Raw genomic sequence first — 13,459 nt, 5'->3', positions numbered from 1 at the left:
TGTGTTAGTCTACATGTTGGACTTTGAGCTGTGCAACCAAACACACACATTTAAATCCTTTTTAAATGTTTTTATTTTAATATTGAGCTGTTACAGGTAAACTGTGTTACATGTATTCAACCATTTAACTGTATTAATCAGTAACTCTTCATACCAAACATTCAAAGTTATTGATTAGCGATTGGCTTCCGTTAGCCGCAGGGCCGCTGTGGGTCCTGGTGGTCGATGGGGAAGTAGTAGAACGGGACCTGGGGGGGGCAAGGGTGCCCGTGGGAGGAGTTACGGGGGGGCGGCGGGTTACCGTCGTCAATGTCGTGGTGGTCACAGCCGACGGTGAGGTTGTGAGACAGAGGAATCTTCACCTGAAACCACACCTCTCTGTCCTGAAGGGGGAGGAGTCAGAGATGAAACCCAACTGGTAGGATACCAACACTTTATTTATTAATACTGCTGCTGCTAGTGCTACTGCTAATGCTAGTGCTAGTGCTACTGCTGCTGCTGCTAGGGCTACTGCTAGTGTTACTATGGCTACTGCTAGTGCTACTGCTAGTACTAGTGCTGCTGCTAATGCTAGTGCTACTGCTGCTGCTGCTGCTGCTAGTACTAGTGCTGCTGCTAGGGCTACTGCTAGTACTAGTGCTGCTGCTAATGCTAGTGCTAATGCTAGTGCTACTGCTGCTGCTAGGGCTAGTGCTAGTACTAGTGCTACTGCTAATGCTAGTGCTAATGCTGCTGCTAGGGCTACTGCTACTGCTAGTACTACTGCTAGTACTACTACTTCTAGTGCTACTTTTAGTGCTAGGGCTACTGCTAGTACTAATGCTACTTTTAGTACTAGGGCTTTTAGTACTTTTAGTACTACTGCCACAGTATTAAAGTGGCTTCAGTTACTCAATTCAGTATCTTTTTGCATGTATGTTTGAGTTAATTCTAAAATCTATAATTAGCTTATTTAAAAACAGCAGAAAAGATAGTGGCGTGTACATTATTCATTAAAGTTAATTTAATTCAAACATAAACTTAAATCTGGCAGAAACAAAACATGTATTCTGTAAACAGTAAGTCTGGATGTGAGACAACGAGGCAAGTTTAGAAAATAAAACGACCACAATAACAGAAAACAAATAAAGATGCAAATCAATCAAATAGAAGCAAAAACAGCCATAAAGACGACAAACACAAGATTTAAATCAAAGTAAAACAAACCCGTCTTGTTTGAGTAAAGCATTTGGTGCTGATGGTGATGCAGGAGGAACGTTTTTAAATTACATTTCTTGAGAATATGAATTTCCACAATAAATGTGATGGAGGTCAGAAGTGGTGGAGATCTCTGGATGATAGTGGGTTTGTTATAGATTTCATTGGAAGAAACTGGAGTCAAATGTCCAACACGGGAGTCATTAAGGCTCATTAGAGCAAAGACAGCGTCCAATAACAGCAGTGAGTCACAGTTGAGTCCAAACGGACCGATAAACATCCTGAGTTATTAGGAGCCGCTGTGATGAAGCGTTTAAAGGATCTGTTCTCACGCTCTAGAACCTCACAGCCTGTTTCATTAGGTGTTTAGACGTCAGTAGCTCAGAGAGATTCACTTAACTGTGACATTTAGAGACTGAACCAGTGCAGCTGCAGCATATAAATACCTTAAATGTTATTGAAATAGTTTATTTCAGCTGTGAAGACAATAATCAGAGGAACGTTTAGATGAAGATCTGACCTTTTCGTCTGTAACACACTGGATCTCGTGTTTGTCTCCCAGATGTGGAGCCAGAACCTGATGAACCTCCACAAGCTACGAAAGCACAGGAAGCAAAGTATGGTGAGAGGAAGCAGACCGCAGGAGCTGCTGCTGTACTGATGAACATGCACAGATCTGAGGATCAGTGCTGCAACATCTGGAACATGCAGTGAACACAGCGCATATGAAAATAAACTGGAGACAAATAAAGATAATATTAGACAGAGTGTCAGCTGGGTCTTTAAATCTGAAGTTTATGGATCAATCTAGCGACAATTTTATCGATGGCGGCTGCATCAGGTGATGGAGGCGTATCTATGGCAACGACTTCCCATCAGGCCACATGAGCACACGCTAGCACAGGTTGAATGTAGCGTGTAGCGTGTTGCGGATGGTGTCGTCCTGTTGGAGGCAGTGCTGGTGGGCTGACTGTTTAAGTTAGCGAGGTTAGTGGTTGTATTCTGGGTTCTTTATTGTTTTAGAGACATTTCTCTTTAAGGTCAGAGGTGCATCACTGTGTTTTGTGGCTGTTGGGTCGTCCTGAGTTCTGACGTTGATCCACTATGTTCATCACTATGTAAATAAATGAACATTCTCTCTGGTTGTTTGGGACTTTAGGTTCATGTTGGTTCATTGTAACCTTCGGCATAACAATAGTATGAATGTAAATCTAAAAGATGTCTTAGTGCAGTATTTAATTAAAGAGTTGAAGAAAGTCATAATATAGTCCGTCATTAAATGTAAAGCACTCCACATTAAAGTGTCAATAAAAGTCATGATGAAACAAATTACAATAAAGATTCAGTCTATTCGTCATAAAGAATGTCTTCATCGGTCAGTTGTTACCTTATATGGTCGTTCACAGGACGGAGTGATACCAGCTTCCTCCAGCAGCCTGCAGAGAAGAACAGAGTTCACATCTTCATCTTATTGTTCACATCTTCATCTTCTTGGTTATATGTTTTTAAGACTTGAAATGTTCACACGTAGTTTGAATTCAGTAATCACTGAAACTATTTCCACTTTGTGCTGCGACTGCTGCAGAGCCTCATATCAGCTTTAATGTGTTTCTATCGGAGAAAGAAACCGCATGAAGTCAATGAATCACAGAAACTGAACACTTCACATTCCAGGAAACAGCACCGAGGCACAAATGTAAATATAATAAAAACGTGCACGTGTGTGTGTGTGTGTGTGTGTGTGTGTGTGTGTGTGTGTGTGTGTGTGTGTGTGTGTGTGTGTGTGTGTGCGTGCGTGCGTGCGTGTGTGCGTGTGCACTAACCTTTGGATATCAAACTGTCCTCGTAGTTTGAGGCAGATCTGGAAGTATCTGAGAGGAGAGTTCATCCCTTCAACACACGCTGCACACACTCCGTGTTTCTCCCACTCTTGTCTCCTGTTACACACAAACACACACACACACACACGTACGCACACACACGTATGCACACACACACACACAGATGTTAGAATAAATGAACTCCAGTGTGTTCACAGTGATGGAGGAACACTGATGAGGTTCTGACTTCGTACCAGAAGTGGAAGCTGGGTTGAGTTCTCAGTAAAGACGGCCAGTGTTCCTTCAGCTCTGCATCCAGCTCCTGGAAGACAGAGATCAGGTCTCAGCCTCAGATTATCAGAGTACCTGGTCTCAGGTCACCGGGCGAGCTGGTCTCAGGTCACCGGGCGAGCTGGTCTCAGGTCACCAGGCGAGCTGGTCCGGACCGGGACTCACCTGGACGTCAGATTCAAACATGGGCCAGCACGTACAGCAGCGCCAAGCCTTCAGAGGCCTGCAGGCAAGAACACGGGAGTTAACAATGAAAGGGTTAACAACATAGTAATTAATAGCTTATTAGCTCGTTATTATAAAAGATATATTAAATAAAAAAAACATCTTCAGCTTCTTTAAAACAAAGTACCTGAATGTGGCTAAACCTCGTTAAGCTTATTATTATTATTATTATTATTATAACTAATATTATTGTTATGATTATTATTATTATTAATATATATATATTTTACTTATTATAAAGACCTGATACTTGATTAAATTGTATCATAAAGTACAAATATCTTAACAACAGAGAAGATGATGATGATGATGATGAAGACGAAGATGATGATGAAGATGAAGATGATGAAGATGAAGATGATGATGATGATGAAGATGATGATGAAGATAATGATGAAGATGATGTAGTAGGTGTACTCACCACAGGCCGTGGATGGTCCAGTTGTTGATGGTCGGAGGAAGCGTGCAGAGCGTTTCTTCATCTAGAGACTGAGGAGACAAAGGAAAGGAGGCTCAGTCTGTCCTCCATCCTCTCCTCCTTCTCTAGCGCCTCCTTTTCTTTCACAACCTCCACTTTTGTCCGTCTGAACTTCCTCTTTTACTTCCTCCTCACCTACTTCACTACCGCCTTTATTTACTTCCTTAACCTCTTCTTTCCTTCTCTACCTCCCTAGTAAAGGATCACTATCTCCTCATTTCCTTCCTTATCTTGACTTTATCCTTGCATCCTTTCCTTCCCTCCCTCCTCCTTCTTGCCACTCAGAAACTAGTTAGGGTGCCTCCATCTTGTCGGCCATTTTAACATCTTGTAACTCTTTTCTTTGTTATTATGTAAATCAATCTCTTCTTCTGCAGCCTGACTTATTGATTGTTGATTAGTCATAAGGATGACGATGATGACGATGATGAAGATGATGAAGATGATGAAGCCCACCTGACAGAAGGCTCCGGGCCACTGCAGAGTGAACAGGAGACATTTCCAGGAGCAGAAATGCTTTTTGTCAGGTAGCTCAGAGCCGTGGCGGCCATGTTTGTAGTCCTGCCAGAGTCCCTCCTCCTGTGTGGTTGTGTAGTCAGGAAGCTGCAGCAGGAACAGAAGCGCAGGACTCACAGCGACCAGCAGGGGCAGCACCGAGCTCCACATGTCCATCCACCTGATGACATCACCCAACATCAGTCAATCAATAACACAAGTACTCTGATAAAAAGTACTTGTAGTATTGTGTACTTATACTTCATTCCCCTGGCGGCCATTATCACAGGAAAAATAAGAAGTTCAAGAGTTTGTGGATGTTTTAATATATATGATAAAAAATATAAAATATATATATATATATGAAATATAAAATATATAAAAAATATAAAATATATATATATATAAAATATAAAATATATAAAAAATATAAAATATATATATATAAAATATATATATATGAAATATATAAAATATATATATATAAAATATAAAATATATATATATATAAAATATAAAATATATACAAAATATAAAATATATATATATATAAAATATATATATATATAAAATATAAAATATATATATATATGAAATATAAGATATATAAAATATATATATATAAAATATATATATATATAAAATATAAAATATATAAAAAATATAAAATATATACATATATATAAAATATATATATATAAAATATATAAAATATATATATATAAAATATAAAATATATATATATAAAATAAAAAAAATATGTAAAATATATAAAATATATATATACATAAAATATATAAAATATATATATATATATGAAATATATAAAATATAAAAAATATGTAAAATATATAAAATATATTTATACATAAAATATATAAAATATATATATATATATAAAATATAACTTCACTTTAAATAGTGAAACTAAAAAACAGTCTTTACATAGAAAAAAGAGGACAAAGAGTCCAGCGAGGCTTCAAGTTGTCTGAACATCTTCAGACACTTTCATGAAGATTTATTAGTTTTTTAAATCTTTTCTTAGTTTAGTTGGAGCAGAATCTCACAGATTTATCTGAACTCATTAATCACCATTAATGTTGGATAAAAGCTTAGTTTTAGTGGGAATAAAATATCCACAATCACATATTATCATATTATATATTATATTATTATATATACATATTATCACGTTCATTCTGATGTTATATGTGAGTTTCAGATTTACACAGAACATGCAACACTAATATAATAATACATATGATATATAATATCTATAATAAGAATAAGATAAACTACAACATTGCAGTAAAACAATATATACATATAACATAAAAGAATACACAAAAAACACATGTACATCTGCAGTATAGTGTATTTTAGTGTGAGGAGTACGCACTGATGATGTTTATCATGTCAGACTTTAAAAGACTGGATCCAAAGTTATACAAGATTAAAAACAAGATGAATCTCATGATTACATGTGAGTTATGATGATTATAATGATGATGATGATGAAACCTACCAGAGAGCTGCTGCTGCTGCACTGAGCTGCTGTATGAGCTGCTTTCTGCCACCAAACACACAAACAGGAAGTGAATCTCAGGCTGAGATTTGGTGGTTTTACACAGAATAAATGTGTGTTGATGCGTTTATATTTAGAGGAAGCAGAACGTTCTCTGTGACACACCTGACAGGTGACAGAGGAACATTTCTGACCAAAGCAATCACATGAAAAGACCACAATCATAACAAGTCTGTCTAACCAAAGACACATACAAAGAGACGCACAACAACTACAAAGAGACGCACAACTACAAAGAGACGCACAACTACAAAGAGACACACAACTACAAAGAGACACACAACAACTACAAAGAGACGCACAACTACAAAGAGACACACAACAACTACAAAGAGACACACAACAACTACAAAGAGATGCACAACAACTACAAAGAGACGCACAACTACAAAGAGACGCACAACAACTACAAAGAGACGCACAACAACTACAAAGAGACGCAAAACAACTACAAAGAGACGCACAACAACTACAAAGAGACGCAAAACAACTACAAAGAGACGCACAACAACTACAAAGAGACGCAAAACAACTACAAAGAGACGCACAACAACTACAAAGTGACGCACAACAACTACGAAGAGACGCACAACAACTACAAAGTGACGTAAAACAACTACAAAAAGACCTTTTGCATGTTTGTCTCGTCACCCCACACATCATGTCCCTAAGCAGCACTTTAAACAGCTTCAGACTTTCTTGCAGTTAATCAACTAAAAACACAACACGGATACATAGAAACACAAAATGTAAACATCATGTTGCTGTAAACACTATTTCATAGGTTTTACAGCTGCAGCAGTCGTTTCCTGACGAGTTGCCGAGCGCACACAGTTTGGCCTCTACAGCAGATCGTAGTTTGGCAGAGATTCAGAAACACTGATACTGTGCGTGTGTGTATTTCTGAGTGTGTGTGTGTGTGTGTGTGTGTGTGCGCATGTCCTTGTCAGGGTGAAGCGAGGCGACGCAGCTCGACACACACAGACACAGACATGAACCAGCTTCTGGTAAATATGACTTTTTCCTCAAACTTCCCTTCTCTCTCTGTCGTTTGTCTCTTTGTGTTTGTGTCTCTGAAGCTTCTGGAACCCTTTGAGGTTAAAGGAGAGAAATGAACATCGTGTTGAACAGTGATTTAAAGTGAACAGTCTGACCTTTGAACGCTGTACGAACACTTTCTCACAACTTATGTGTTATTGTTGTGTGTCTGAGTGAAACGTATGATCTAAATATAAACATGCGGAGCAGCAGCACGGCCTCACATGACCTGCTGACAGCTGGTTTCACTGTTATTCACTGAACAGCAGAACCAGTAGAACCAGCAGAACCAGCAGAACCAGCAGAACCAGTAGAACCAGCAGAACCAGCAGAACCAGCAGAACCAGCAGAACCAGTGTCCTGCTGTTAGTGGGACGCACAGACACATAAATATAATAGTGTCCCATCGGACATGTTTAAGCTCTCAGCAGGGTTCTGTCTATATATATACAATTAGATATATCATATTATATATATGATATATCTAACATTGTATATATATATATATATTATATACATATATAACATATATTATATATGTATAGCAGTTTTGTGCAGTATGGGTGCTTTATGTTTTTTATACTTTAGTACTTGTAGCTGAAAATACTACCTTACATAAGTAATGGAGTATTTGTACATTGTCATAGTACTAATCTGTCTCTCTAAGAGCTAAAACAATCGTACTCGTTCTGGAGCTTTCGACTGTATCACATGGTCTTCATCAGACGTCCTGTGAAGAGATTAACAATTCAAATCAATTTAAATCAAAACTTTACTTAATATAAATAATATATATATATATATATATATATATATATATATATATAATAAGAATACTTATATAATAAATGTAGAAATATAATGGAAAGGTCATGTGTCTTTCTTAGAGCTGAAACATTTTGTTTTTACTGGACAGTTATGAAATACTCACAAACTCAGATGTATTTTTATCTCTTTGTGTTTTATTTTTACTGTCTAACAAAGTGTGGAAGAAGTTCTTCTTCTTAGTTCAGTTCTTCTAAAGGAAACAACGCTGCAGCTGTAGAGATCCTCAGGATTCAGATGGGTTTGAACGCACCATTCAGCGGAGCTGACGGTGCGTTCAGGAACTCCTAGACATGTAAACGAATAGTTGGAGAAACAAATGAAGTCTGCTGTTGTTTGTGTGTAAACGTCTACATGTGATGATCAACATGTGGAAGCTGCTCTGGTTCATCTTCAGTTATTTACATTAAGGAGACAGCTGATTGGTCGATTAGACAGCACGTGACTGTAAACCGACGGAATGACTCCACAGCAGGCAGTTTGGCCTTCTAACACACACACACACACACACTCTCTCTCTCTCTCTCGTACTCTGCTCTGCGTCCTGATTGGTTGGAGTGTCGGGTTCGGAGGCTGTGATTGGCTGTGAGTTGAGCGACCCGACGTGACCTTGGTAGACGGTTAAAGAGTCGCGCAGCTTTCTTAAAGAGACAAACTTCTGCTGCATGATGAAACAACACCTGAACGCACCATGATAACGTTATAATGTAGCTTCAGCCAGTACTCATGTTCACTGAGCAGAGCCTGAAGGCATCATGGTGTCACTGAAGTGAACCTCCGTTGGTTAGCCGTTAGCTGCTAACGCTGCTAACGTTGCTAACGCTGCTAGCTCTCCTCTGATTGGTTGTTTACAATGAAACATGATCAGAGATCAGAGAACAGGTCGTTTTGTAGCGTTTACTGTTTGAACTCTTTCACACTTGGCCCGTAGAGTCAGTGAGGATTAGATTAGAATAACTTCACAGCTCAGCGTTTAGAGACGTTTAAACTGTGATCGTGTTTAAAGCTTTTTAACAACAGAAGTTACAACTTTCATCAGAATAATGAGGAACAATAATGGAGCCAAACTCATAAAAACTCTTATTCTTTGATACTCATCAAAGAATATGAAACAGTGAAGATGAACTGAGTGAACGTGTTGGTTTATAGTCTTTGTCTCCTGATGAAGACTCACGATGAAGAAACAAACCGGAACCCGTCAGAGCTCTGAAAGCAACAACGTCACAAAGAGAACAGAAGCTCAGACTCACTTCCTCTTTCTGCTGAACTACAAACTCTCCTGTTAACACGTTCACGTGATGTTTGTGGAAGTTTCTGCTTCCGCTTAGTTCAGTGTTTCTCCTGAAACAAGATAAATATATACGTGCACGTGTTCAGGTACAAGTACAGCGATGGAAGAAGTACTCAGATCTTTTTACTTCAGTCAAAGTAGTAAAACAACGATGTGCAAATACTCTTCTACAAGTCAAAGCCCTGCATTTAAAACAGCTTCATTCAGGAACAAGATGCTTAATTAAATGTTTTATTGTCTAATTAAATATAAATATCTGATCTATAAGCGATAAAAAGCCACATGTTGTTCTGAGCTGTGAAATGTTTCGTGTTAGAATATAAATGCTGAACTATAAATAAGGTTAAAGAGGAAATAACTAAAACCTGTTTCCTCTTTCTGACACTTTGCTGGATCGAGTTTCACAATAAGAGTCGACATCAATAAAACAATCTGCAGAACGTTTAGTCTCATTCCAAACAACTGGAGTTCATTAAAGAATGAAAGCTTGACGGTGAAAACAGAATGAAGTTGTGTCGCACCAACAAAGACTCATTGTTAAATGTTTAGATCCTGATTTAAACTTGAGTCACGCTGCACTAAACTTTAAGTCTAGTTTAACGGAAGAAAGATTGAATCTACAACTCTTTAAACATCCGTTTAGTTCTTACTTTAATGATGTCATTTATAGAATAAAACAGTTTGAAGTGTTCGCTCTGAAATAAAGTCCTGAACTACAGTTTGTTCAGAAGTTTGAGGAGAAAAGTTGCAGCAACACGTTCGATGATAAACATCTGCTTGTGGGACGAGGAGGAGCAGTCAGGAGTGAGACGGACACGGAAGACTCTCCAGAGGATTCATCGTATTTAATTAATTTTTCCAAACTGAGCTTCACATTTCTTTGTGTTTCCAGAAAGTTCCAGTTCTGGCCAGCCGGGCCTTCAGCAGCTCTGCCAGACAGCTGAGGAACAGAGTCCCCGAGGCCCAGAAGATCTTCCAGGTAACACCACGGTTACATCATTAGGATTCATCCTCTGAGGACCAAGAATATCCACAGAGGATCGTTTTAGATCAGTCTGACCAAAACCTCTGCAGCAAAGAACAGAGAGGAGCTTCTTCAAACTAACATCCAGGAGACAAACCTCCGGTTCTTCTTTAGAGAAGTCAGAGCTTCATGTGTTAAAGCTGCATTCTCTCTAGTGTCCACCAGGGGGCGACTCCTCTGGTTGTATAGAAGTCTATGAGAAAATGACTCTACTTCTCTCTTGATTTATTACCTCAGTAAACATTGTAAACATGAGTTTATGGTCTCAATCTCTAGTTTCAAGTCTTCTTCAATACAGCATGATGTTCATTTAGTAAATGATGGTCCATTTAGAGTCACACAGACCATAAAGCAGGGGATGCTTTAGGGGCGGGGCTACACAGTGATTGACAGGTATACGGCGTCTCTACGTCACTCCTCCTCAGTCCATATATGGTCACTTCCTGTTCACCGGTTGCTAAAAAACAAGATGGCGACGACCAAAACATAAAACGTTTAACATCAGGTCTGTTTCTCCTCCAGCTCGTTACGTCGTCAGCGTCACATGATCGGTAATGTGTTGATGCTATCAGGTTTAATGCTAACACATTAGCACACCCTGTTTGCTCCATGTGGTCTCACACAGGAGGACAACGGGCTGCCGGTCCACATCAAGGGGGGAACCTTTGACGTGCTGCTCTACCGGGCGACCATGACGCTGACTCTGGGAGGTAACTGACACAAACAGGGTTTACTGTGAATTAGCATAACGGATAAGTGATGAATAACGTCATTATAAGTTGATGTTGTTTTATTCACAGTGATGTTTGATCTCTGTCACATAAAGTGCAACCAGATCAATAAGGAGGCGCTCAGCTCCTCCTTATTCACACGTTACAGTAGAAACAAGGAGGTGAAAGGTCAGAGAGACACTGCTCTCATTTCTCTATTTTGTGCTTCCTCGTCTCCTCGTCTCCTCGTCTCCTCGTCTCCTCCTTCCTCTCAGTATGCCATCTTGAAGGTTGTCTCAAATCCTAAATAGGAGGCTTCCTGACAGGAGCTAGGAGCGAGGATGCACAGGTGATTCCTTAGCGGAAGTCTTTTGATGACGGACAGGTGATGCAACCACACGTCTTATTTAAATAAAGTTGATTTAAAATGACGCTTTCGAAAGAACGGAACGCTGCCTCACCTCCTCACCTCCTCTCCTCCTCACCTCCTCTCCTCCTCACCTCCTCTCCTCCTCACCTCCTCACCTCCTCTCCTCCTCACCTCCTCACCTCTTCATCTCAGGTGGAAGGGACTAAGACGCAAGGAGAGGAGGCGAGGAAAGGAATCGAGGATGTAGAACTGAGAAGAGCCCTGTGTACTTTATGCACGAATCCAAACTAATGTTTCTCTTTAATCCTCAATGAATCTCTGACACGATCAACGTGTTTTGGGGATTTTTAGGATTCATTTGTTATGATGACGTCAGCGTCGTAGCTCCTGAGGGTGCGTTTGTTTTCTCCACAGGAACCTGCTACTCTCTGTACTGGCTGCTCTTCGCCTCGATGCCTCACAGGAAGGCGTAGCCCCCCCCCCCCCCCCCCCCCCCCCCCCGGGCTCGGTGTATCTCCTGGAGAACAACGCTCGGCTCCGTCTAACACCGATGTCTGTTGTGTTCGATTCTCTTTGATTTCATCACAAGCTTTGATCAGTTTGTAATAAAGTGTGAAGACGTTCAGACTCAACGTCTGCAGAGTTGTTGTTGTCTTGTTGTGGTTTCTGAATCAATGTGATGAACTAGTGAAACATCACCATGGCAACCGGGACAGATGCAACACATAATCAACCCAACATCTGCTGCAGCCACAACACATCGAAGCACACAACACTACACAACACAACACAACACAACACACTGTGCTGCTGCTACGCAACGCGCTCATTGTTGACGTCCTCAGAGGTAGAAGTGGCTCCACAACGAGGTGTTTCAACCAGAACCAGAACCAGCACCACTGCGGTGTTGTTGGATTGTGGGTCATGCTTGCCGGGTGGTGCGTTCACTGAGCGGGGAACGAGGTCTCAGAATCAAACGTGGGTTCTTCAACTGATCCTCCATCTGCCTTCAAGACCCAGAAGTCGTCCGGATTTCCTTCAGATTCTCTGATCTTCATCCAGACACAAAGAGGAACATTTACAACCCGCAAAGAAAAGAACAGAAACGAAGAAGACGAAGAGCAGGACGCTCTCCGTGACAGCAGCGGACACTTTGAGCTGCAGGAGGTTCCTGATGCTCTCCAGCTGTGACCACCGCTGGCTGCCAGAGGAAGAAACATTCAGCAGCGGCTCCACCTGGTGGCCGCAAACAGGAAGTGAACACCTGTTTACATACCCAAATATACTACTATATCAAATATACTACTATATATATCACATATACTACGATATATATCAAATATACTATATATATATCACATATACTACTATATATATAATGAGGTCCAATGAAGGAGCGCTTCATGTTTTAGCATAAAATGATATTTTAGACAGAAGTGTTCTTCCAGCTTTGAATGAGTTTGTTTTTGGTCTTTTATGTTTCCATGAAGAGAAGCTCTTCACAGTTAAAGCGTCTCTGATCACGTGTTGTGGGGCCGTGTGAAGAAGGCAGCATGTAGAGCTGAGATGCTATTTATGATATTTAAATTGACAGAAAATATTAAACAGTGAGCTGAATTGTAAATTCTTAAAGTCCACAAAATACCAATAAAAAGTCTCGTTGGTGTCATTTCTCTGTTTGCTGCATCATCGGTGCAGCGACTCCAGGAACGTCTGAAATATCTCAGCAACTACTGCAGTCAGACATTCCTGGTCCCCAGAGGATGAACCTATGAATCTGGTGATCCCAGTCTTCTTCTTCTCTTGTATCACCATCAGGACTAACTTTCAATGTGTTCAAAACTTTGGTTTATTTAACGGTCTTCTCTTATATAACAAATATATATATTTATATATATATAATTATATATATGTGGTCTATTTAAGCCGCTGTTTAGAAATGACAAAAGTCTTTCACACAATCCTCCGTCCCAGAACAGATGAGGGGTCTCTTACAGGGCTGGTGGTCTCCTCTTCTTCTTCTCCTCTTCCTCCTCAAGGTGTGTTCACACCAAACGTGATGAACGCGGCGAGATTACATACAAAGTCTATGTACAGACGCGATGGCGCG

At 40.0% G+C, this 13,459-nt stretch overlaps 2 protein-coding genes across 3 annotated transcripts; one reads left to right on the top strand and one right to left on the bottom strand.

The window, feature by feature from the left end:
- Positions 1–55: 55 nt before the first annotated feature.
- On the bottom strand, positions 56–6,067 carry rnaset2l (ribonuclease T2, like). The gene is made up of 9 exons (XM_079165599.1): positions 6,032–6,067; positions 4,468–4,687; positions 3,955–4,022; positions 3,474–3,531; positions 3,272–3,339; positions 3,021–3,134; positions 2,585–2,633; positions 1,718–1,792; positions 56–383 (listed from the first exon to the last, which is right to left on the bottom strand). Exons 2-9 carry the CDS (start codon positions 4,681–4,683, stop codon positions 192–194), a joined length of 840 nt encoding a protein of 279 aa, XP_079021725.1. The 5' UTR covers positions 4,684–4,687; positions 6,032–6,067; the 3' UTR covers positions 56–191.
- Positions 6,068–6,968: 901 nt separating this feature from the next.
- cox7a1 (cytochrome c oxidase subunit 7A1) lies at positions 6,969–11,994 on the top strand. Of its 2 annotated transcripts, XM_079166100.1 has the most exons (5): positions 6,969–7,098; positions 10,138–10,224; positions 10,895–10,979; positions 11,070–11,168; positions 11,764–11,994. In XM_079166100.1, exons 1-5 carry the CDS (start codon positions 7,084–7,086, stop codon positions 11,820–11,822), a joined length of 345 nt encoding a protein of 114 aa, XP_079022226.1. In that variant the 5' UTR covers positions 6,969–7,083; the 3' UTR covers positions 11,823–11,994. The 2 variants fall into 2 exon arrangements, with proteins under 2 accessions (XP_079022226.1, XP_079022227.1); XM_079166101.1 differs by lacking the exon at positions 11,070–11,168.
- The last annotated feature ends 1,465 nt before the right edge of the window (positions 11,995–13,459 follow it).

Source organism: Pholis gunnellus, assembly GCF_910591455.1.
Source record: "Pholis gunnellus genome assembly, chromosome: 9".
NCBI classification, from domain to species: domain Eukaryota; kingdom Metazoa; phylum Chordata; class Actinopteri; order Perciformes; family Pholidae; genus Pholis; species Pholis gunnellus.
This window is presented reverse-complemented; position numbering and strand designations above follow the sequence as displayed.

What these genes read in the sequence shown, in the direction of transcription:
- cox7a1 (XM_079166100.1), top strand. An exon ending in AGGCCCAGAAGATCTTCCAG is followed by an intron (nt 10,225 to 10,894) that starts GTAACACCACGG and finishes GGTCTCACACAG; the next exon opens with GAGGACAACGGGCTGCCGGT. An exon ending in CATGACGCTGACTCTGGGAG is followed by an intron (nt 10,980 to 11,069) that starts GTAACTGACACA and finishes TTTTATTCACAG; the next exon opens with TGATGTTTGATCTCTGTCAC.
- rnaset2l (XM_079165599.1), bottom strand. Translation starts at nt 4,683, where the DNA reads ATGGACATGTGGAGCTCGGTGCTGCCCCTGCTGGTCGCTGTGAGTCCT. An exon ending in GGACAGTTTGATATCCAAAG is followed by an intron (nt 2,634 to 3,020) that starts GTTAGTGCACAC and finishes TCTTCTCTGCAG; the next exon opens with GCTGCTGGAGGAAGCTGGTA. An exon ending in AGTGTGTTACAGACGAAAAG is followed by an intron (nt 384 to 1,717) that starts GTCAGATCTTCA and finishes CTCCCCCTTCAG; the next exon opens with GACAGAGAGGTGTGGTTTCA.